Raw genomic sequence first — 27436 nt, forward strand, 5'->3', positions numbered from 1 at the left:
CCCCCCCCCCCCCCCCCAAAAAAAAAACAAAAGAAAAAAAACAAACAATTTAATTGATGATTCACTGAAAAAAAAATTCTCTAATTTAATTGTTGATTCAGAAGAGATCACAACATACAGACGAGAAAAACAAAAACTTGTGTACAAATCAAACAAGAAACAGTCAACAAAATAATCCAATGCCAATCTTCAATAAAAATTCCTTCTCTCAACAGTTAATATGTCAAATCCAAAATCTTTCCTTTACAAAAGATATTCCTTTTCTTCAAATATTTTAAAAATGGTATTTATAAATCAAGAAATGTCAATCTCTCAATCAGTTAAAGCTCCCAATATATATATATATATATATAACCTCTGCCTTAATTCTTTTCCACTAGAAATAGCAGAATCAATATACCTCAAAAATAAGTTTTTCAGGTTAATATTCGCACAAAGCAGGCAGACGCAGAAATCTCACAAAGAGAAAATATTTCGCAGCAAGAAAAATAGGAACGATCTTACCGGTATTAAAACCAAAAAACTTTAAGGATCTGATACCACTGTTGAGAATTAATCCCAGTAGTGAGGAGTCCAATAAACAAACCCTAATCAAACTATTACAGAAAAATTAGTGGGTTGCAAAAATCCTTAATACAGGCCAATATTACAACAACAAATATTAATAGAATAATATTAATAATACAGAAATGATTAGCAAGTGAATCAAGAACAGAATAAGAAAGGCTCATGGAGCCAGATCCGAGGGTGAAGCTCACAGCCACCAAGGCCGGCAACCCAACCACGCCAGTTGCTCAAACCCACAAAGGACTCGTCCACAAAGGACCCAAAATAAATCGACCACAATCAAACCATACAAGTTTGTTACTGGATCACTTAGACCCCAAATCTCAACCACAAAGGAACCAACCCACAAAGGACCACACTCAACCTCTTAGGTTTTCCATAAACCACAGTTCACAAAGAACTATTTTTAATTGGAATAGAAGAGGGGGAAAGAGAGATAGACTTCAGAATCGGTTAGAAGAAAGCTAGAAGCCATGGAGGCTATATATAGGCGATCTATTAAAGATGTGGAGAGAGAGAGAGAGAGAGAGAGAGAGAGAGAGAGAGAGAGGCGGCTAAGAATAGGTTTCGAGGCAATATCAAATAATAAGGGAGAAACTAGAGAAAGTGAGAGAAGAGGGAGAAGAAGAGGCAGCGAAGGAGAAGACGACTAAAGAGGAAAATAATAGGGTTAGGATGATTTAGGGTTAAGTAGAAATCGGGACGAAAAATGGGTCGGGGCAGTGGGTTAGTGGGCAGGATCAGGCTTTCCAGGTGTGGGGGGTGGGGGCTGTGGAATGGCCCTACCAATTTTGGTCTTGGGCCAAAATACCAACACCCCTCCACTAGCCTTAAGGTCACATTGCCACCACCTTCTCCCAACCAAGCTTGCTCGCTGCCGCCACCACTCCCTACTTCCCCTACCCTTCGTGCGCGTTCCTCCACTGCCTAGGTTGAAGGGAGGGAGAGAGCTAGGTGGTGGGTGGACGGTGATCCGAGGGGAAGAATAAGGTAGTGGCAGGGGGAGGGGCGGGTGGTGGGATGAGGTTGGGGAAGATGATGGGTTTTTTTCTTTCTTTTTTTAAATTCTTTTGGGGGTTATTTTTATATATAAATTGAACTATATATTTTTATGCCATACCTTAAAAGTATGTATAATTTAAAACATATATAAATTTATATTGAAATATATACACATATTATAATTAGGGTAAAAAAATATCCTGACAAACTTATTTGAGATTATTTGGGAAAACATGGTCATTTTGGTCATTGCACAAGCGAAATGGCTATACCGACTATATTTTAGGTGAGTGAATTATATTTCCTGACGCAGGAACTCTTTTACTTAATTTTTAATATCATAGAGAGGTACATAGAATTTTTATCATAAGCTTTTTTTTTTTTATAAATATTTCAATAAACACAGCGAGTATACTGCATTCAACCCAAAGAAACGATTTCCTATTTTCTGACATAATTCTCTAAACATTAAGAAAAATAGGCGCAAGCAAGGAAAATTAAAATCTTGGGCATTCAAGTTTTGGACCACCTATATGTAATCTCCTTCCACATCATCAAATGTAACTAACAATTCGGTCCATATTTCAAAACATTGCTTTCTAATTTATAATTTTGGAAAAGCATCGAAATTCAAAGGTTGACCTACGAAAATTGAATCCATGTGAGACGAAACTGCGATGACTAGCAACATGATGATCGTTGTACGTGACGTATGCCATGACCTTCTCCCTAATAATTGAAGTAGTTGTTCGGTAACCTATTCCTTTTCTTCTTCTTTTTTTCTTTTTCTTTTTAATTTTTTTTTGGATAAATTACAAATATTAATATATTTGATGTGGTCGAAATTTTTACGAAGGGATAAAAACTGAAAATTTTACCTACGACACAATTTTGCACCAGGTGAAATACGATTTTCGAGGGAGGTCTTTTTATAAGAAAAATAGTCACTTTCAATGAATAGTGGTTGCCTTAAAAATTAATATTTTGATATTTATAATAGTGTTGGAAGTTATATGGTGTGGTGGGTTGTATTTGTTTAATATGTGCCTCATATATGTTAAATTATTTTTTTATCCTTACAGGTTAATAATTTTTACCAATATACATCAATATTAATCAACGTAATAATCGTTATTAATTTTGATTATTAAGAATTTTTAATTACTAGATATGCATATATTCAATTTGTATCACAATTACAGTTTAAAGAGCAAATCCATCACCAATTAACACTTTCCTTAGAATTGAATTCTGATTTTACTATTGTGAAATAATTCTATTCAAATCAGTTAAATTTCATAATTATGACATGATTTACATAATAAAATGATCTTTTCACTTGGACTGGCACTCACTCTAATTGTAATTTATTTATTTAAATATTTATTGAGGTGATAAAATTAAATACTATAATCATATTTACACCACAACTTGAAAATCATAAAAAATCAATATTATCTACCACGGTCAAACAAAATTAATATGAAAACTTAAATTTTAATCATGATTATTCAACATTTATCATAATTTTTTCTATGGCCAAAACGTCTGTCATAATTTTTACTTATCGTTAATATATTAGCCTCACTTATAACCACAACAACTAATAACCAATATTGCGCAGCCATGATTAATTAATATTTTTTCTATCTTTTTACTTTTAATTAATATGTTGAGTATATATGTATGTATGTATGTATGTATATGCATGCATGTATATGTGCGTGCGTGTGTGTGTGTGGAAAAAAACAAATAAGTGGACATAGATGAAAAATGTAAGTTTCGTGGTAGCTAGAGAAGTGGTCCAAAGTGCAAAGAAAAAGGTAAGTTCCTCGGACCTTCTAATGCTTCCAACTTAATCTTATATGGTTGTAGTGGGCAATATTCAATGTGTGTTGAAATTTAGTTTGAAAAACACAATATCTATACACTTTGTTGTGATAGAAAAAATACAAAGTACAATGTATTTGTTTGTTACAATAAACTCAAGAATTGGCATTACATATAAATATTTTAAGAAAATATAAAAACTAATAACATATACGGCCCACATTTATAAAATATTTTTCTAAATAAAATTAATACTATTTTTATACATATAATATGTGTATGTTGAGTGAAATAGAAGATAGAATAGAATTTACAATCCGTCAAAAAATAGAGGGTCGGTCCGCATAGTTCGACACCAATCTGTTAGTTGTCCACGCGGACCATCCAGCTCATGGACAAATATTCTTTGATATGGCCACGTGCGAATGCCCCGCCTCGGTCGAGTTAGGTATTAGGCTCATTTTGGTTGGTCCGGAGATCTTATTCTAATACGACCACGTGTTGTGAAACAAATGGGCCCTGAGTTGGACTTTCTTGCTGGGCATTTTCCTCTTGGACACTTCACCTTACTTCTCTGTAGCTGGCCGGTTTCATTAGGCGTAATGGGAGTGGAAGGGCAATGGACTTTGAGACTTTCGCATATCAATTGGGAAGGTAATCGGGCGGCAGACTACTTAGCAAACAAGCCCTGCAACGTTAAGAGAACGTTATTTACCCGTTGAGTATACCAAAAAAGAATTTACCCATTGACAAGCCTACGATTTTGAGTAAGATGGTATCGAGGGGAGCTTTAAATGTTATGCTTTAATAGATGGGATTTTTGTAGCTTTAAATTGTAAAGGGAGCAGTACTCTTTCTTTGCACTTTCTTATGCTTGTAGAAATATTCTTTTGAGTTACTAATGATCAGGTAGGGGCATGCCAGAAAAATAATTAAAAAACAAAAAAGAAAAATTAGTGACAATAATCTAAGCTGTCCCTAATCTTTGTCACTTTCCATGTTTAGTGACACACACAAATACTGTCGCTAAAATCATTGCTTTTAGCGATGATTTTATTATTATCACTGAGACTTTCGTCACAAAATTGAATTTTCTTTTTTAGTTGTTCATTTTTCTTTTTTCAAGTGTTGTACATAAATATTGATAATTCGAGTTAAGAAAAATTATTGAAGTGATTAGAATATTTAAAATCTCTTTTTCATCTCACTTGAAAAATTAAAATATATATATAAATAACTCCAAAAATAGATTGTTCTAGAGGGATCTACAAAGGTATAGTGATTAATATCAAATGCATATAACATCATATGAATTAAAGCATGTTAAGATTTTAAATTTTTATATAAATTTAAAAGCTTGTAGACGCAAAGCACATTAGAAAAATTATGACATTTAATCGTGATTAATTGTCATGGTTAATAATAAATAATCGTAACAAATAATTGTTGACAATAGCCACGCAATAGTTTTTTGCCATGATATTTTCGAAGGTAGCTGAAACATTTGCCATGACTAAAAGCCATGACAAATATTTTTATTATGGCGCTTAGCCACGATAAATAATTTTTTTATGTAATTTTTTGTATTGATTTTATTTAACTGTAATTAATAGTAGTCATTTACCACAATTTTTTAGCCATAACCATTAATATTGTATCCAATAATTTTTTTTTTCTAGTGAAGGTTTACATAAATATGTTGGAGAGAAGTTTCAAGAAAATTGTATATATAATTTTATAAGCTATTATAAATCTCATAATCAAAAAAATTGTATCTAAAAACATTTTTTTAGGACTTGTCATCATTAAGATTGACTTTACCGTCTACTTATGGAGGTCAAATGTATAAAACTACAGATTTCCTTTGGGATGGATGGCCAACTCATTTCATTCCAGGTGAGAGGGGAAGGATGGATCCATCAGCAGCTGGCAGGCTCTATTCCTGCCATTCTGTCTGGCCGTGCATCCCCTATGGAACACTCAAGTGAATTTCGTACTTTCGGCACGAGGACTTGAAGATGCAACCTTTATCGTCCTGAAGGTGGCATACTTCTTTCAATATTTTATAACAACTATACTAACAAGAAAGAGAATCCGTGAGTTTGCACCAGAGAAAGCGAATTTTAGATAGGAAAGGTGGAATATGTGCTTCGATAAGTTCCGACCAAGGAGCAGATGCCCAGGGAGGACGAAGGGGCGAGCTCGCCAATGACTGGCTCCCTAGTTGGCAGGCAGGAATGAGTGGGAGGGTGCAGTTCGGCAGCGAGTGATTTCCTAGTGGGAAAGCACGAGAGAGAGGGCGGGTTCTTGCCCTCGCACACTTAATGATGTAAGGTTGCTCACCGCATTAGCTGATATATAACTATAGAACTAAAATTCTATTTTTTTATGGTAGCTGATAGGTGCTTAATTTATTATAATTTTATAGTGTTTGGCTATATTTTAATGTTGATAATACTCCTAACAAAGTGATATTTTGGATATGTAGTCTAAAAGAGGTTTTTGGAGTGAAAATTTGAAGGAATGAGGTCAAAATCAGCAAATTGATAGATTTGCACATATTAGGCGTGCCCACGTCTAATCCTGTTGAAAATCGATAAAAAAGGAGAAATAAAGAAGAATTTTTTGGAGACTAATGCCTGGCTCACATATTTGGAAAATCCTCCTTGCTTAACGAATCTTATGAGGATATTCGTTATAATTATTTAGGACTTTTAGTTTTATTAGGAATTTGCTGTTTTGATCTCTAGTGATATTAGGTAATTAGGTAGCGTAAAAGGAGATGCAATCCTTAGTAAAAGGGGATTTCTCTCCTCTCTCTCTCTCCAACTACTGTTACTGCTTCTCTAATTTTTTGCGTTTTTTTTTTTTTTTGTTATGAAACTTTCTTTTTCTCGTATGTGTTCTTGTGTCAACATGCTCGGCTAATTTTTTCTTTTTCAGTTGAAAATACGGTGAATGCTTGATTCTAATGCGTTATGAGATCTAATTTACATTTTATACTTTCGTTCATATGAGTACTTGTATCATTTCTCGTGTTGTTTCTCGTGCTTTCATCTCAAATAATTGTATTTATGAATGATAGAGTCATTGTTCATTGTTAAAAATATTTTCCTAATCAATTGTACTTGCAAATATGTAATAATTTGTTTAGTTAAAAAACTAGTGGTAACGCAGCATAATTTATCAGTCGTGACGATTGATTATATTGTAGAGAATGCACAATCTAGTTTAAATAAATCATCGCAGGAATTTATTAGTTAGAATTGAGTCTTTCTAATTATTAATATTGTTGGTAAATTAAATGTTGCGGACATTCATACAGTTGTTTACTGATTAAAGAATTAGTGAACGAACGTTCCTTGACTAACGAAAGGTAAGGAAATGTGAGATCGTTAAATCGCACCAATGACCATAACCAATTTATCTATTATGAATTATTGCAATCTTTGCATCAATGATCAACCGTGAAATTGAGTATGATCCTAACTGAGAATTCTCTCTTGCATTTAATCATTCTTTAGGTGTTATTTTCTATTTACTTTTATACTTTATACAAAATTCCCCTTTTTATTTTTACTTTCGAAGGAATTAATTCAAAGTCAATCTCTATGGGTTTAGTCAACCCTGCTCGTTATTTTCACAAGTTTTAGTAGGATAATATTTTCTTGGTGGATTCGACGCTCATGAATAGCTATTCAAACTATGCATAAAATATACAACTCTTAATATAATTATACATGTTAGGAGAACTTTCAGATTTCCCATTCACAAGAAGTTGAAGAGAAATCACTTAAACATCATCTAAGAGTCCCTAAACCAACTCACTGAACCATTCCATCTTGAAAACCTGGAAACTGAGATGGCAGCAGCTGCAGCTGAGACTTAAGGCAGCTCCATTCCTCTCGAAACAAGTTGTAGCTCGAATTTTTCGCCAGAACATCCACAGCCACCTCCTTCCTTTCGATCATTCCATTTGCGTGTTGTTCAAACTTCTGAATCTTGTCCAGCGGCAGCAAATGCCTCCTCGGATCCGGTTCACGTGTGACGTTGAATATAAGGTCTCTGGCTTCCTCCACCTTAGCCCAGAAGCACGAATCTTGCGTCAAACTTGCATACATGCTTCTCGGCTTACTCTCTTCATCTCCAACTTTTCTGTTTCCCCACCACCTATCAAAGATCTTGAACCGTTTTTCCCTCCCGTGCTCAACGTAATGGCCTTTCTCCCTATGCATGCCCGTCCTATAGTATTCAGCGATTTCAAGAGGCTCAACGAGGAGTTTGTAGAATTGAGATGCGTTCACGTACTTTGACAACTTGTGGAAATCATGCGCCAGCTGATTCTTTTCCAGCTTATCGATCAGGTCGTCCCAAAAGCATCCGAGCCTGAGCCGGTTCATGTTCACTTTGAAATCTCTCTTTGAAGCACCTCTCCGCTTGAATGAGTCGTAGTATCCCAACAGATCCTCCGAACGATCGCAATACGTTTTGTACCATTCTAACTCGGCCCTGAATGGATTGATCTTAGACAACGAAACAGCCATCTTGGCCGTGTTGAGGTTCCGCCTCCATCCCAATTGTCTTGCCGTTGCCAGGCAGTTCACTGCAGTCCCATAGACCGATTCCTGTCAGAAGCAACTAGTTAGCAAAATCTATACTCTTCTAAAGCACCACCTCCCTTTTGATTCATTTGATCTTACGAAAACACCTTCATTGTTAATACTAATTACACCCCTATATTTTCGGATTGAGTTTTCTATTCGAATGCTATTATACATAGCCTATTTCATTTAAGATATATGCATTATGTGTACAAATTTTTTTCTTAAATAAACTACATGATGCATTATTTATGCGAAAATTTGCATTTTTTGCCTAGTAGTTTATGCTGAACATATTCGATTCCATTACTCACGAGATTCTTGGAAATACTGACATAACTTGTAAAAGGTTTCATTTTTAATCTCCCTACCAAGTAATTTCATTATGAAAGTGATGGGAAAAAAAAAAAAAACCATGTGCAAGTCATGCGATTGGTATCTTTTAAAAATTGAGGAATTGGCCATGTGACTTACACGTGGTAGGAGGCCTCAAAGTGAGAATTTTAAAATTATGAGATATAAGGAAAAAAAAATAGCATTTTTTTATTCCATAAATTAAACCCTTTTCAGTCTTGATTTCACTTATTACGGGATTGGCACTTTTATTTGACTGGAAAGAAAATTGACTTGTATTTCAACTTGGCAATACCTTGGGGGAGAAATATAACTGCATACTTGGGGGTGAAAAAACAAATTTTTGAGGAAAGAAATCAAGAGTGAAAAATGCCTAACTTATGGAATAAAAAATACTAATTTTTTGACGAAAAATATACCGGACCTAAGTTATGAGATGAAAAAATATAATTTTTCCGAATTTTTGTGTATATAATGTGTATATATTAAATACATAAAATAGAAGATACAATAACATATCAAATGAAAAAACCCTATCAATATATTTTTATAACTACCACTTTAATTAGAAAACCACAATTATAGATGAGATTTCATTTTCTAGAAAATATTTCTTAACTAACTTTAAAACTATATATAGTTTTAATTTACATTTTTCCCCTCTATAATGCATAACTATAACTTAACCATATATTGTGCACGCACGTCTGAATGTATCCCTATGTGTTTATATAAATTACATATGGAACTTATAAAATGGTTAAAATTCTTGAGCCCAAAAGCAATTGAAGTATTAACCTGGTGAGAAGATATGTTTGATGATTGCAAAGCCAATGCAATCCCTGATTCACTGCTGGACTCAGAGAAGCTCACCTCCAACAGCCTTCTCTTCACTAAGTAGTGCAAGCAAACTTTGGTAACATAATCCTCGTACTTGAGATGATCATCTGTACAGGAATTAGCCGATCCCTCCGCCAGCATCAGGTAAAGGAGCTTGATGATAGCCGTTCCGTTATCCAAGCAAACTGCTCCCTTGTCTGTGCAAATCATGTAGCTCCCAAACGGCCAATACCGGCGTCTTTCTTGATGATCATCGCCGGCTGCAGGTCCAAACCGTGCTTCAATGCAGGCCAATACTTTGTCGAACAGCTCAGCTTTGTTCTCATCAGACAACTGGAGTGCAAGTTGCATGAAGAGGGCACGGAGACGTTCAACGTCCGAGGGGAACGATGGGGCAAAGGGCAGTCGTGGGACTATGTCGTGTTGGGCAACAATGTGGCAGAAATTCCCACCCCATCTTTCTTGGAGGATGGCTTGGGAAAAGGGCTCGTTTCCGAGCATAGGTGACCCGTAGGTGATGCAGAAGACCGACGTGGAAGGCGACGTCGTCTGGATGTGAGAAAGTAGCCATAGGGCTGAAAGGGAAGCAACTCCTCCTCCTAGGGAGTGACCAGCAAGAACAACTGATTTGCTTGTATTCAAGATTTCAAATATCTGCATTTTGAGATCATCAGGTTATTGATTAGCCAGCTATTAATGAGCTTTTCTTGTTGATCATGCAAGAGATTCTTGGAGTTCTATTTAATTTTGCAATTTTACTAAATTTTTTAGAGTTTTCAACCCGAGTATGGTTCGATAATATTCTATATTCAAAGTATAGTAATATTATCGCTAATACTGCATTTTAACTATGATTGCACGCTGCATATCGCAGAGCTCTTCTATTTTGTTTTAAAAAAAAAATTGGAATGGTTTTAGCTCCAATGTAAATTGTACTTCTAGTCATGCTTGTTCGGTAATTTGTGAGGTCGTAAAATGGCCGTTTACATTTTCAAATTTCACGATTTTAGAATAAATTTGGCAGGATGTCACTTTCTGGCCCTCTTTTTCCCCCCTAAATTCGAAAAGTTTAAGACGAAGGGCTATTTTACAATCCTAATAAATAATAAGACTGAAATATCAAAAGTATATATATATATATATATATATATAAATACAGGATAAAAATACAATTAAACCTTCAATCACCAGCACAAATTAAAATATATCCACAAAATTATAAATTCCTTACAAAAATACCTATAACTTACCCACTTTTATTAGTAGAATAAATTTAATCCAAAATTATTTAACTAAAAATGACTCGTTCTTACCCGAAGACGAAATAAACGTTGGAGTGCCATTAATTTCTGGTCCATTCATCAAGTCGTCGTGAAAAAGACTTGCTAGTCGGCATTTATGACTTAAAATGTAGATGTTGACATTGATCAATATTTTCTTCGAACTTTTGGTGTTTCATTTTTTTTTTAAGATAATACTTTTTTTTTGGTAATTTAAAATTTTTATTTTTTATTTATAAATTACATAATTTTTATTTTTGATGTCATAATTTTTAAAAGCAGCACTTTTGATTCCATGGTCATTTCTATTAGATATTTTTACAGAAATATTAGGATAATTACACTTTTGGTCTCATTAGTTACGGATTATCACTTTAGTCGCATAATTTTAAAAAAAGTAGTACTTTGGTGCATGGACTTAACAGCTATGTGGTCTCTTCCATTAAATATCTACAAGAAATGTGTTATTGGATCAAAACTGCTATGTTTCGAAAGTTGCAAGATCAAAAGTGAGAATTCCGTAACCAATAATGCTAACAGTGGAACTGCTCTAAATTACGGAACAAAAAAATATTATTTTTCCTTTCATTTTAAGATATGAGTCGTCTGTATATGATTAAAACCTCTTCCTCTATCAGTATCTAGAGACATTCAACAAAGTGTTTTTTTTTTCAAAAACGTAGAAAACTAGGCAAAAGAATACACTTTTAATATTTACTTGGTCGTATTAATGAAATATTATTTTCATGCCCAAATACATAAAAAGGGAAGTCACAAAAATTGTTATGGAAGTATCCCATGTCTTCCTAAATAACCCTTAAAAGGTCTAATTTATTGATTACTAAAACATAACTAAAAAATATATACCAAGTGAAAATAATTATTTCGTGATAAAATAATTACAAATGATATTAATATTGTGTATGCAAAGTGGGAATAATATTAATATTGTCACAATAATATAATAGTGACAAGAACTGCGCATAAAATGGTCATTATAAGATAATTTATACATCACCAATAGTGACAATTTAATAACAATATGGGCGCAACGGCAATTATTTTTGTTGTCACTTTATATATTGTTATTATACATGAGTCACTAACTATCTGTTTTTCACTAATTAATGCTAATTAGAATTTTTATGCAAATATTGTCGTTTTTAGAACCATAAAAATCACAAGAGTGGTAAGTTAAATTTCATTTATGGCTTAATTGTGGCTGATACTCTTTTTATTTTTAGTGTAATCGGGGGAAAAATTCATATTACATTAAGTAATGTAAATACTTTTTTAACTATTTACATATGCAGCGTGGATTTTAGTATTACATATTAATGTTGTATAAATGTGTGATTAATATATGGGGAAAAATGCGAACAATCTCTTTGTAATATTGTAAATGAGCAAATTACTCTCTTATAAAAAATAAATAGTGATTTACTTTCCTATATCTTTTAAAATACAACAATTTACCCCCCTATGATTTTTAAAATGAAGCGATTTACCACCCTCTATAAGAAGGTAAATTGCTTCATTTTAAAAAGTATAGGGGGTAAATTGCTATATTTTTTTTCATAGAGGGGGTAATATGCTCATTTTTAATATCAGATGGGGGTAAACTGCTATTCACCCTTAATATACGTGATATATTAATTTTAAAAAAAATAGAAATTATGACTAAAAAAAAAAAAAAAAAGGTGCATGCCATATACACGATGAAGCTCAATAGTGTGTCAAAGATGAATAGAAAACTTTTCAGCGTACGAAAGCATGCATTAATAATTGCGGAAAAGCTTTCCCGACAAATAAGCGAAAGCATGTGCAATAATGGACACACCATTTATTGTTGAAAATAGTATTTCATTTAACAGTTTCTATTTTTTCAAATATTTAAAGTAATTTAATTTTAAATTAAGATTAATAAGCAGTTTCTTACCAATTTTTGCAACTTATTAGTGTTAATATTAAGTTGTTTTTTTCGAACAATAAAGCTTTAACCTTTTTTTTTCACTTTTAACTTTTATTTTCAAACACTTTCAATTTTTACTACTACTTAACTTACAATTTTTTCTATAATTTATTTCTACAACAAAAGTAAAAATTATTACAAACACACCTTAGAGGACTGAAACATCAATCGACGTTTGTTTTGAAGTAAAAGGACAAACCACACCAACAGCCCTTTGGTGTTTTTTTTTTTTTTTACGCCCACTAACTTCCACTATCTATAAGTGGTAAAAATTATTTTTTTCAAATGGTTAGTTATTTTTAATTAATATTTTTTCCCTTTCTCTTATAAATATTTTTTAAAATTATTTTTTTTATCATAATTATTTTATATTATTATTTTTTCTAGAACAAAATTTTGAAATAATATTTAATTATTATAATTTTTTAATGCACATGTCGAATGTGCCACATCAAACTAATTGTGGAAGAAAATATGTTCTAAAAGATTTTGGTCTGTTATTTTATTTTATTTTATTTCTAATTTTTCCTCTTTACAGTATCTCATCTTTTTAATTTTCGATTTTCTACATAATTAAAATTAAATACTCTATTTTGTATCATAGGCAGCAATTTTTCAGTATTTCGACTGAGTTATTATATTAACTTTTTCACAATATTTTATGTGCATCGTAACGAAATATAGCATCCATTGATTATAATATTTTTTAATACATATAATTCCAAGAAAAACAATTAATTTGACCACAACAATATATGTTATTAGTTGTAAGATATCAAGTAATAGTTTTAAAATTATAAATAAAAGTATAGATTAAGTAATAATTTTTTTATCTGTCATATTATAATTATTAGTAACAAGAACTTTAAATAAAATTATCACTATATATAATTAGTGACAATAAATAATTATTATCATTAAATTGTCACTATGTATACGCCACTAATTATTTTTAGTGCCAACTTTATGCGCAATTTCTTATCACTAATTCTTCCTAATTATAATTTATACAAAATAATTATTACTACAAAATTCATTACTATGACAAAATAATTTTTTCGCTAAATATATATCATCAGTTACAATGTTAAAACTGTCACTTAATCAGTCGTCAATATTCTATTTTTTGTGGCGTCAACAACACCAAATTTGAATAATTTTTCGATAGTTTCAAGATTATAAGTTTGAAATAATCACAATCATTTATGTACGATGTATTCAATGTGAATTTTATAAGACGAATAGTTGAGAGAAATATAATAAAAACTTAAATTTGTACTGTAAGATGGCATTATAGAACAACTAAAAAGGACTTGACAATGAACAAATAATATCAAAATGGGGTCAATATGTTTATTGTCATTGTTCATTATGAGTACTGTAGCCACAGAAAATGTTAAGGAATTTCGTGGATGGCTACATTTTTAGACTCAATAGCTGGACCCATTATTCATTGCATATGGCTCAAATGAGCCCAAAAATGACTGTCTTTTCATTGGCAGGTTTTCTATCATATTTTGATATGTATCACATTAATGTATAATTAATATGCATTCAATTATAACTTAAAAGGGAATAAATATATTTTTTTTGTCCGTAATTTAAGTTATTTGACGCTTTTTCTTTTTTTGGAAGGAAAAACGATATTATGCATTCATAATGTCAAGACTTAGGTCATTTGACGTTTTTGTCCGTTAACTTTTTAAGATAGTATTTCAATTTTATATTTTTTTAATTTTTGTTATTTTAGTCCTTTTGGTTCGCCTCCACCGGCGAAAAGGGTGAACTCTAATGAAAAATGACTAAAATCCCAAAAAGTTAAAAAAAGATACAATATCTAAATGCTACCCTAGAAAGTTAAAGGATAAAAATTCTGGTAAAAATAAGTCAATAGAAAAAGTAGCCGAATGTTAAAAGGTCAAGTGGGACGCACATGTATTTTTCCAGTGAGAAGGGTCCGAGAAAAAAAATGACTTAATTCAAGAAAATTAAAAAAATATAAGGCCAAAAATATTGTCTTAAAAAGTTAAAGACGAAAACATCAAATAACTTAAATCACAGGTCGAAAGATATATTTAAGCCTTAAAAGTGAGGAGATGAATACACCACTGGCATGACACCGATGTGTAAATTGTAATAATAAAGTACTATAAAATACGCTCATTCTTTTGTTATGTTGTACGAATCGTTTATATATTTTTGTATCAGACACTGATGTCAAATAAATGAATAATACATACTTTTTATTTTAAAAAGTATAGCAAAAGTTAATCATCGAGTATAGCATTTTCAAAACTTAAATTAACAAAAATTCAGATACTAATATAATTTTTACCTTAATTTTTTTTTTTTGTCAGACAAAGTGTAATATTGTCAAAAACCTTGAGTAGCTTGCATACAATATTTTTCACGTGGTATACTATAAAAAAAGTGAGTTTAAAGTAATTTATATGTAATATTGTAAATGAATAAATTACTCCTTTATGAAAAAAAAAAAAAAGGCAATTTACCCTCTATGTTTTTTAAATGAAGCAATTTAACTCCCTATCTAAGGAGGTAAATTACTTCATTTTAAAAAATACAGGAACGTGAATTGCTACATTTTAAAAAATATAGAGGGATATTTGCTATTTTTTATATAGGAAGACAATTTGCTCATTTGCACATCACAAGGGGGTTGCTTGTGTTTTTTTCTAATAAAAATTATTATTTTTTTCTATATTATAAATGGGCACGACTAAAACACCATGATAAATCAATATTATAACCACTTTCGAACAAAATTAATGCTATAATTTATATTTTATCATAATTAATTAATATTTGCCATGTTATAAATATAAGCTAATAATATTATTGCAATGGTAATCTTTTTATAAATTTATATGTGTATGCTTTAATTAGGTTTTAAAATGTTAATTCTTTTTAAATATATGTTACTTGAATATACATTAAAACGTCCATACATCATTTTATTAAATTGTATCATATGTAATTAATAAAATATTTTTTCATATACATATACTTATTAATATACTTTATATAAATATATAAAATATTTTTAGAAAAAGTATATTTTTTTTATAAAAAAAGTCAAGTTTATGTCGAGTCTGAATCCAGCACCCCAAAACCCGCTCCATGACCCTATTACGGTTTCCAAATCCAACCCAAATAATATGGATCAGGATGGGCAAAATTACATTTTTAATTAGTTCCATAGGATCGGGGGTTCAATATTTTTAGTCTTCTATTTTACATAATTTTAAAAATAATTCATAATTTGAGAAAACTCGACACATTTGATTCTATAATTTATGAATTTTTAAAATAGTTCCACAATTAGAAAAATTCGATAATATGCTTTTTGTTATATTTTTAGATAATATACTCGTAGTTATTATTAGGTAAAGTAAAAAATAAAACAAACTTTAAATGTCGAATAATTTATATGTTCAATATTCTTTTTATTATTTATTATATCTGAAGGGTAGATTAATTTTATATTTTCATAAGATGACAAATGAATTTCAAATATATTATATATATATATATATATATATGAAAATATACAAGCAATCCCTTGTGATATTGTAAATATGCAAATTATTCCTTTATGAAAAATAAAATTAATTTAAAAACAGGAGAGTAAATTGCTATGTTTTTAAAAATAAGAAGATAAATTGCTCTTTTTTTTATAGGAGAATAATATATACATTTGCAATATCATAAAAATTACTTGCAATATTTTCATATATATATATATATATGTATCACATGGTTGCTTGCATCACAGTCACAATATACTTATAATTAACTTAATTATACAAAAATCATACTTTTTACAATTATCATTCTGAAACTCTGTAATTTTATTAAATAAAACCTTCGACTACTTAACCAACACCAACTTAAGATGCACATTGTTAGATCATCGACCAAGATCGATCACATTATTAATGAAATACAAATTAGTCTATATATATAATAATAATACAGATTAAATTTTTAATTTTTATTTAATAAACACACCTCACATATAATTCTTTTTCTTTTTAAAAGAACCCTTCAATTCATCACCCAAAATTCCACACGAAAATCAACCAAGACATTAGAAAAAACAAACTAATAAAACATATATATACATATATATATACACACACACTAACCTTCTGTTGAAAATCTTGGCTCCTATAAATAGAGAGGAAGAGTTGCAGGAGCCCACCATCCACCATCACTGCATTCTCCCCTTCCACATGACAAGGAAATGAACCCCAAATTTCCCTCCCACATCTCTGCAGCTCCACCAGGTTCCTGCCGCTCTCCACCACCTGCACGGCGGAAAACGCCACGTACGCCACCTGGCCCACCACACTCACGGCGAAGCTGCGCGGGGCTACGGCGTTTGCATGGCTGCACAGCCGCCATGAATCCTCCAGCAGCGGCGTCGAGGCCAGAAACGTCGCCAGCATTTCACTGGACTCGAACCTGCAACGTGAAATTATATAAGCAAGCAGGGTGGATGAATTATGAGCTAGGAAGTTAGGGTTTTCTATAGTTTGTGTTGAAAAATCTAAGTCAAATTCCAAGACTGGAAAAACAAGAGAAGCAAAGGAACGAGTGTTGAAGTTGAGTTTGAGTTACTGTGAAGTTTCGGGTGCCATTGAAGCTTCGTTTCTTTGTGGACTGGTTTTTGCAAATATCTCAAAGTGGAAAGCTTCAGTTTTCACCAGCTTTTTAAGTGGGATTTTGCTTTATTTCAACAAACCAAAAGTTTCTGGAATTTTATTCTAATGTTGTGTAGTTTTATTTCTTTTCTTGGATTAGTTACATAGTTTTTAAAGTTTGTATATCACAATAAAAACAAATTATTTTCTATATTATAAATAATTATGATACCAAATTCTATACAAATTAATATTATCAATTTTAGTTAAAAGATTAATGTAAAAATTTAAGGACCACCAATAATTGATCTAAGTTGCTATTGTTTTAACTATGGCTCAAATATTTGTCATGAATTTTAATTTTTTATATGTACGTGGTCACAACATTTGTCTGTGATTTGAGTAGGCTTGTCAATGCGTAGAGTATTACCCTACTCATACCCAAAAAATAATTTTGACCTACACATACCTTATCCAATAGGTAAAAGACCCTCCCTACCCTAGACCCATGAAATTAAATTAGTGGGTATGGATAAGGCCTGGTACCGTAAAATACCCATGGGTATGGGTAAGAGTTTAATACCTTAGAATACACATGGGTATGGATATAGTTTGAGTCCAAAGATTTTTATTTATTCATTAATTTAAAATTATTGCATTCGTAAATTTTTAATAAATCGATCGACTAATATTTATTATTTAAAAAATTTGAATATTATAAAATTATTGCACTGCATATTTTATTTATATTAATTACTTATTGAAATTTTGACCAAATATGCTGGAGCTTTTCATGTTGATTTGTAATTGCTCAAAATTAATTTCATGATCAAATTAAGCAAACTTGACATTTGGAAAATTAAAAAAAATACGAATTAACTTAATTTAGTTAAATTTGACTAATACATGGAATAAATAAAATTTGTTTGAACTCAAATTATTAAAAATTCATCAAATCAAATTAGTTGGGTGCAAATGCAAATTCAAATAATACTTAGGAGATCTAAATGAAAGTTAGATATATTATACTTAATTTTATTTACTTATACCAACTCTTACGTCTTCATTTTTATTTTGAACTTGTCTCAGATTCATAATAAATTAATATTATTGGTCCATTATTTGGATAAATTTAAGATTCTTATTTAAAATTTTATTAATTAATATCAGTCCGTCATTTGGATAAAATCGAGTTCATTATTTAAATTTCTCAATTTGCATTTCGTTTATCAACCGACGGGTTATGAAAATCCACTACTAAGTTAATTTAGTAACATACATTGTTTGACTTGAATGTAAATTTAATTGATCACTTTTAAGCTTTTAAACATATTGTAAAAGGAAAAAAGGATAAATGGGTCTCAAATGGATAAGACCTAAGACCCAAGCTCTAACCAATTCTTTTGGGTATAATTTGGATAAGACTCTATGAGTATTTTATAGGGTAGGGTATGCGTAGGGTATGAAAAAGTATCATGAGTATTTGTTGAATTTGGATCCGGATAGAGCTATACTCACCCATTGACAGACCTATGTCTAAGTTATATGACAAATATTTTAATCTTGTCTATTGAAATAAGGGCTAATTGTCATTGCCAAGGAGGATCCAAGTTTTGTAATTTTGTTTTTAAATATTTATATGATTTTTTTATTTTTTTTAAAAATATTATTTGGTCATTTTAATTGCCCCTCAATAATGTGGTAATATGAATATAATGTATAATCTCAAATTTTTACTTTTGGATCCGTCTTTGGTATTGCACAACCATGGTTAATTATTATTTTGGTAATTATTATTTTGTTATTCGAATTATATTTATTTTTACACTTTGCTATCGACACACTTTTTTTTTATATCAACCTATCATATCAACTTTGCAAAATTTACACTTTGTCATATATGATCTTTTTTTTTGTAGATTTTTTTGCTAGAAAAAAAAATATTACATGTTTAATTCACATATGTAAAAAATATTCCATCACATAAATGTTACATGTGTACTGCTAATGATATTCATTTGATAAAAAACTTGGTTGAAAAATAGTTATAAACAGCAAAGAAATGTTCAGATGATAAGTTGATAAAAAAAAAAATGATTAGATACTAAAATGCAAAAACAGTCATAATTCGAATGACAAAATGTAATTAACCCTATTATGTTTCATTGTTTGTTTACTTTTCATTATAGTAATTAGCTATGAACAAAAAGTTACATTTGTTCTGGTGTATTATTGCTATTAATAAGGTAATAAAATTAGTGATAAAATATTAAGCAACAATCTCAAAATTGTTAGCCAAAATTTATGTCAAATGATAATAATTGCTAACACTAGAATGAAAGATAATATTATCGCACTATAAAATATTAATTATTTCTGATATTGTGTATGACCACGACTTAAATATTATGGTAAATCAATATTGTTTACAAGTCAAACAAATCGATTTAAAAAATTAAATTTTGACCACAGGTAATTAATATTTGACATAATTTGAACTATAATAAAAATATTGCTATGTTTGTAAGTAATATTTTGTTCTAACTTGTAAAAACGACCATTAACAATTGTTGCACAGCTTTTATTAATTAATACAATTGCTACACTTTTTTCTTCTTAAACATAGTAACTAGAGGAATATGTTTTTCTAGTGTTGACAAAATATCAACTAATTATCTTAATTAAAGTTGTGCGAAAACAATATAGTAAGTGATAATAAATTTAAATTGTATTTAACTTATAACTTTAACTAAAATTCAAATATAGTTACAATAACTAAGACGTCGACATAGACGAGTAGATAAGACAATTTTGGTCACTATTTTTTGTTAATGACAACTGTACAAATAATTATCATTATTGAAACTGTGAAACACATTATTGTGTCAAAATAAAATTTGTATTACTAGATTCATATAATCAGGAGCAATATAAAAAAAATGTCAATTGTAGTCCTGCAACTTAGGTAGAGGGATGATTCTTTTAGATAAATATAATTTTTATTAAAATAAATAGTATAAGTGTACAGTACAATAGTGCTCAATGAGTGGAGTCTCCATCGACAGGCCAAGGGATACGCCAAAACTATATAACGCACAAGAACTAACAGATCGAGCTAAAGAAGCACTAAGAATCCTTTGTCTAACCTCTTCCACAATGAGTCCAGCAAGTGCGGTCGGTTCTTGCTCACACTGCTCAAAATGTCTCAAGTTCTGTTCTTTCCAAATATGATACACACATGAAGCCAGTAGAGCACGATAAGCTAGATTAATAATGTGTTACCCTCTCTATTTTTTTGTAGCCCAATCTATGTCCATTGGTCAGTCTTGGTTCGGCCAATTGAAGCGAAGAAATCATCGAATAGCTATAAGGCACCGTCGGGTGTAGCAGCATCGGAAGAATAAGTGCCTATGCGTCTCATTCGTGCCTTCATCACATAGAACACAGGCGCCTAGGTAAGAGAATCATAGTTTATCAGTTGTCGAAAGCTTCCCCAATATAGCGAGCCATAGAATAAAATTATGCCTAAGGATCTTGAGGGAACCCAAGAGTAGTGAAGACCAACCTATCTTGGGTCCTGTGGGGACCAGTGACCGGTATAGAGATGTGGATGTAGGACTACCATGTTCACACAGCCACATGATGCGATCAACACTGCCATGAATTCGAGGCAGTGACTGTAGAATCTCCAACCACTCAATGTCTATAATGAGGGGCCATTGCCATTGTCATTGCCCCTGTATGATAACGCTGTTGAGCTTAGTAGAAATTCCAAACTCAATGAGTGGCGATCCATGGGGAAATCTAGCATTGAGAGGCCTAAGATGGTGCCAAGGATCCTGCCAAAGATAGAACGTAGCCCCATTACCAACCTGAAAGTCCACCATCGGTCGAATAAGGGATCGTAGAAGAAGTACCGTCAACCCCACGAACCCCCACAGTTTGGAACCACCCAAATAGATGTATTTCGCAACCGCCCATGATAGAGCCACTCCACCCAAATAGACGTCTTATCACACCTTATAACATCACAGAGCTTTTTACGAATTAGAGCCCGACTAAGATGCGAACATATCTAAGCCCTGCTTGAAAACTCCTATAGAATCCATATCAGCTTTACAAAATAGCAGCAGATCATCTGCAAAACCAAGCTGAAAAAGTCGAGCAGGAGCACATTTCCAATGGAATGAAAAACGTCCATCATGTTCAATCAACTGTAGGAATAAAAGATGTAACACCTTCATCACAAGAACAAATAGGTAAGGCGATATGGGATCACCTTGCCTCAACCCTCGTGAGCCCGCAAAAAATCCATGGGGTTTTCCATTCAGACCCACTGAGAACGAGTGTGTTGTTACACTCTTCTATCCACCGAATAAATTGTGCTGGAAATTCAAACATGTGCAAAACTGCTAATAGAAAGTACCATTCCACTTTGTTATAGGCTTTTCGAGTATCCACCTTAAGGGTACATCTAGATGGGAGATGCACCTGGTTATACCCTGTAAATAGTTCATGTGCAAGCATAATATTGTCACCTATACAACGACTAGGAACAAAAGCAGCCTGATAAGGGCTGATTAATTTATCTAACACCCTACTCAATTTTTGAACAATAACTTTGGCAATCACTTTATACAGTACATTACAACATGGTATAGGACGAAAATCCGTGACCAGCTTAGGGGAGTGTACCTTGGGTATAAGTGTCAGCAGCATGGTGTTGATTTTCTTAAGCATCTTCCCCGTAGCAAAGAAATTCAATATCGCTTCCGTTACTTGAGGACTCACAATTGGCCAAGCGGCTTTATAAAAGCTCGAGGAAAACCCATCAGGTCCTGGTGCTTTGTCCTCAGCAATATCGAACACAGCCTGCTTCACCTCAGCTGCGGTCACCAGTTGAGTATGAGGGTCTCCTCCTCATTAAGCACATGCCTCGCCCATGGCCTCAGGTATCGGATATCTATCACTTGCATCCGTCTATCTCCACCTAATAGAACCTGGTAAAAGGAGATAAACTCATGAATAACCGTGGAGGATTATGAGGGTCTCCTCCTCATTGAGCACATGCCTCGCCCATGACCTTAGGTATCAGATATCTATCACTTGCATCCAACTGTCTCCACCTAATAGAGCCTGGTAAAAGGAGACAGACTCATGAATAATCGCTCTTGGCTCTGTGTAGGTAGTCCCATGTTCATCATTAATTTGCAAGATCCTTCAAACAGACCGACGTTGCGCAATCTTGCGAAAGAAGATTCGTGAACATTGATCCTGGCTCTGTAGAGGGGTGATTTTAGTCATTTTTTGGCTATAAATTGTATGTCCATGTCTTGTGTATGACCCTAATTAAATTATAATTTTACTCCTGTAACATAGAGGGAGTTGACATTTTTCAACCTATACGAATTTATTTATAGGAGTGAAATTGTGTCAAGTGCATGTCACTTTCAATTTTTCTGTCAAATTAAGTGAAGGAGAACTAAAATTGCCAAACTTTTAAAGTTACTGGATTGGATTACGAAAATTAGTTCGTGCAAAATAAAAAATACCCACCCTCTAAATTATAGGACTAAAATAATAGAAAAAAAAATTCCATAATCGTATATCCCAATGCTTAATCATGGTCAAATAAATTGATTTATGTCTATATCTTCCACCCAACCATATACATGAGAAAAGAGAGTGAGCTCAAGAAAGTGACTTTCATATCATATGCTGAAGCATTCGTGTTATTAATACTTGACTTCTTTCCCATGGCAGCCCGTTAATCGTCTGATCCATAACCTTGCGTTAGTAGTGATGTGGGTCTCGAAATGAGTTACCCTTAATATTTTTTATTAAAGATTTGGCGAGCATGGTTCATTCTCATGCATATCACGTCTCTCAACCTCTCTCTCAAATAGGTTGCTCGATGTCCATTTCTTAGTGTAAAAGTGTATGAATTGGTGTGTATATCATTTACAGAATGATTGAATATATATACTGTACAAAGGTTAAATCATCTCCTAAAAATGAATATCATATACAAAATAATTTCCCAACAATATTCCTAAAATCAAGATCAAAATCAATATTTCATATTTCCTTACTATTGCTGATTGCAAGTCGCTTCTTACAAAGTTGGATCAGCGTATTAAGGATTGGGAGATCATCTCCTTGTCCTATGCTGGGCGTTTTTAGATCATTAAATCCATACTCACAACACTCAGTGTATATTGGGTTTCTGCTTTTACATTACCGAAAGGGGTTATAAGAGAAGTGGAGAGGAGACTACGGGCATTCTTATAGCAGGGTACATCTAACCGTGGATATGCTAAGGTAGCTTGGGAGCATGTTTATCGACCCATTGATGAAGGAGGTCAGGGGCTTCGGGATATTGTTGCACTTAACCGTGCACTCATGGGTCTCAAACTTTGGAAAGTTATATGTGGTGATCGATCATCTATATGGGTGGACTGGATATACCATACACGTTTACGGGATGTAACAGTATGGACGACTCCTGAACGAGGCGATTCTTGGGGATGGCGTAAACTTCTTTGCCTACAGCCCCTACTTCGACCTTTTGTTGAGTACTGAATTGGGGATGGGACTACCTTTTTATTATGGCATGATACTTGGCATGACCAGGGACCACTTATCCAGCAATTTTCACATGGTCATTATCTCACGGGTACTTAATTGATAGATACAGTTGCTGCTGTAATTGAGGATGGGCAATGACAATGGCCCCATATTACGGATATTCATTATCCATAAATCTTCCATACTCTCCCACATATCCATGGGGGCATTGATCGTATTTCTTGGCGATCATAGATTGGGCCTTTGATATCGGCTATGCTATTCCAGGTTCTTAGAACTGCGGGTACCAAGGTAGGCTGGTCTTTACTACTCTTGGGCCCCTTCAACATTCCTCGCCATACGTTTATCCTCTGGCTCGCCATCCTTGAAAAGCTTTTTACAGTTGACCAGCCTTGGCTATCTCACTTGGGTACCACTTGTGTCTTGTGTGGCGAGGGCTACTGAAACACACAATCACCTCTTTTTTCATTGCCCCTACTCAAGACACTGCTTGAGGGTGATCCGACGCACCCTGCATTTTGACTAGCCCCATCGTGATTGGACTACCGACGTTCTGTGGGCAGCAAAATGGTGGCGTGGAAAATATTGTATCTCGGCTTCTTATCGTGCACTATTGGGCTCTCTTGTATACCACATATGGCGCGAGCGCAATCTTCAACGATTTGATCGAGGAATACGTTGGGCACCTTCTGTAGGAAAACTTATTATTGAAGATGTCCGACAACAGATACTTAGTGTTGATTTACCTCCTTCTATTAGTACTTGTGAACTTTTTTGTTTATGGCAGATCCCTTGGCATGTCGAGGTGACTGCCTAGCCTTTTATGTTGTATTGTACCGATGTACTATCATTTATTTAATGAAATTTACATTACCGAGAAAAAATATCAAAATCAATCAAGAGTTGATTGGTCAAACATGGAAGATATCCCACGATTTCGTGTACTGATTTGGTCCATTTTCCTTAACACTCCCCCTCAAGTTTGGAATATATATTGAGAATTCCTAACTTGCTGATTAGAGCAAAGAAATATGAAGAACTCAATGGTTTCGTGAAAATATCAACCAGTTGATTTGATTTACGCATAGTCAACTTGATTAATTCTTCTTGAACCTTTTCCCATATAAAATGACAATTAATTTCTATATGCTTCGTGCACTCATGATAAACTGGGTTTGAAGCAATATGAAGTGCAATTTTGTTATCACAATATAAATTAACGGGATATGAATGTTTAATGTCTAAATCTTGTAGAATCGTTTTCAACCTTGTTACTTCACAAGAATCGTTTTCAACCTTGTTACTGACAGGCGAGCGTCAGGACACCTAGCCCAATCTGCATCACAAAAAGCATTCAACTGGATTGGACTAGTTGTGGGAAAGTATCCTGGTGTTTGCTTAACATGTCGTAGGACATCTCAAGCTGCTTCTAAGTGTGGCATCCTTGGTTTGTCCTTAAATTGACTTAAGATATAGACTGCATATGTCAAGTTAGGTTGTGTGATAGTTAAGTAAATTAGTCGTCCAACGACCCTTCGGTACGATGATGGATCATCGAAATAATCACCCTCAAATAATCACTAATTCGTGTCCTCTGTGGCCATACTTCGTTCCTTGTTTGGTGAACTATACCTGTAAAAGCCACACGCTCCCCTCACTAAATCACTTGGCCAAAAGCATTCACTTAATCATTTTAAACCTTTATTACTATATCATCTTGCTTAAATTGCTCCTTCTACAACTGTTTAACTAACTAGATCTTAGGAGAGATAATCATTTATTTTTAGGTCCCCTTTTTAGGTTTGCAAAGAATTCAGCCCAAAAGCTTTGAGTCCAAAGACATCTCTAGCAATCGATTTTTGCTCGCATCATAATCATATATGTAAATTCAATCTAGACCATTAATCTATAAAAATAAGATCCAACGATTGAAAAATAAAATTTTAAATAAAAAATTAAAAAAATAGAAATGGGGAGTGTTACACTCCTCTCGTCAAGGGAAAAACACAAAACATAAATTGAGAATTTTTTTCACAAAGGGTCATTTTGCCACTTGCAAATAACACAGGGGGCAAAATGCATTTTGCCTGTGAGAAAAGCCATTGAGGAAGCGGGAATTTCCTTGACCTATGTTCTGCCAACTGTTTCGCTGGACAGTTTTTCGTTGGACTTAGTCAGTTTAGTAAGATCCTTCCTCCTTGAGACTAGGTGGTGATGGAGATGACAACACAAAAAAGTACTTAAGCTGATGATGCTGGTATCCGCAACTTTGGAGAATTTTTATTTAAATTATTAATTAGGTATATTCGGATCGAGCAAATTACATGATTAGATGTGATTATATTTGTTATGTGATTAGTTGAATTTTGAACTAAATTTTTTCTATAGTAAAGCAAAATATTTAAAATATACCTAACTCCAAATCACTCTATTAGTAAAAAAGAATATCAAACTTCTCTAATATAAAATCAATTTCACTTGTATTTTCGTCTTATGCCAATCAAACAAAACATTATGCGAGTGGTCAATTGTAAGTAGTATCACGGTCGTTTCTGTTGCGGCCCCCACCCCAACACCATCTGCAACGAATTTCCCCCACCTATTCCTCATCGGTCACTCTCTTTTGTTGTCTATCTTCAGACAGATGGGCACGTGAAGAAGGTCCCGTCTCAGCATCGTTACGTCTCCTCCGGGAATAATGCATCCCAATACGTTGGGCCGACTTTTGCTTCCCCCTTAGTCTGCGGGTATGGTCATGGCTTAGGCGGTGTTTGGCTAAGTTTATTTAAAAAGATTTTATAATTTTATATATAAGATGTTTTTTAAAATCTATTTAAAATTTTTTTTTGGGTACTTGAGCAAACTAGATAATAAAATTTATAAGATGTTAGTACTGATAAATTTATAATTAATTCGGAAAAATTTTGTGTATAAGCTCTTTTCCTAAAAGGAGTATCAAATATTTTGTAGTACAGCTTCTAAGCTCTCAAATATTTTATAAGCTTACCCAAACATCCGCTTAATGACTGAGGTTGAATGTTACAACATGCACGATATGAGATTGAATCATTCAGTTTAAACGTACGTCACAACTTGTGTGTCAATTCCAAATCGACACAAATCGATGAAGTAGATAAAATCCTCCTTAATGAATTTGTAAGGTGCCATCCATACTTTTTTATTTTATAAATATGTATATATATGTAAATATATAGTGGTGGAGCCATAAACATAATTTAGCACTATCACAATTTAATTAGTTAATTTGTTGAATAAAATTTTAAATTCGTCAAAAGTCATCAAAAAAAAAAAAAAAAAGAAAAAGAACAAGAAGAGAAATTTGTTGATATAAAAAAGTGAAAGACAATTTTCATATATATTATCACTAATTATATGTATTTATTGATAATAATTTTTACTTTATCTCAATAAATAAATTTTATAATTTCAATAGTGATCATTGTTTTTAAAATTAGTTTGTTGTTTGTACAAATTAGTAACAAAAAATAGTGCATAAAATTATAAATAAAAATATATCACTAATTATTTACAATAAATAATATATAAAGATTGAAGGCCAAGTCCTTTCGGCGGCTACGGCTCGACATTCTCTCATGTAAAAGACGAGGTGATGGTTTCGACGTCTTCGAAGGAAGTGTCGTAATGTGTGCCCCAGCGCTCACGACACGACGAGGACAAAATGTTGTACCATGCTATTCTGTGCACAGTGCAAGTACT

The 27436-nt window shown here is 32.6% G+C and overlaps 1 protein-coding gene across 1 annotated transcript; it reads right to left on the reverse strand.

Annotated features, from left to right (window-relative positions):
- LOC105176087 (lipase-like PAD4) lies at positions 7087-17244 on the reverse strand. Its single transcript, XM_011098788.2, has 4 exons — positions 17088-17244; positions 16613-16931; positions 9153-9848; positions 7087-8024 (listed from the first exon to the last, which is right to left on the reverse strand). The coding sequence occupies exons 1-4, from the start codon at positions 17105-17107 to the stop codon at positions 7224-7226; spliced, it is 1836 nt and encodes a 611-aa protein (XP_011097090.1). The 5' UTR covers positions 17108-17244; the 3' UTR covers positions 7087-7223.

The sequence above is a fragment of the Sesamum indicum genome, linkage group LG13 (assembly GCF_000512975.1).
Source record: "Sesamum indicum cultivar Zhongzhi No. 13 linkage group LG13, S_indicum_v1.0, whole genome shotgun sequence".
Lineage (NCBI taxonomy): Eukaryota > Viridiplantae > Streptophyta > Magnoliopsida > Lamiales > Pedaliaceae > Sesamum > Sesamum indicum.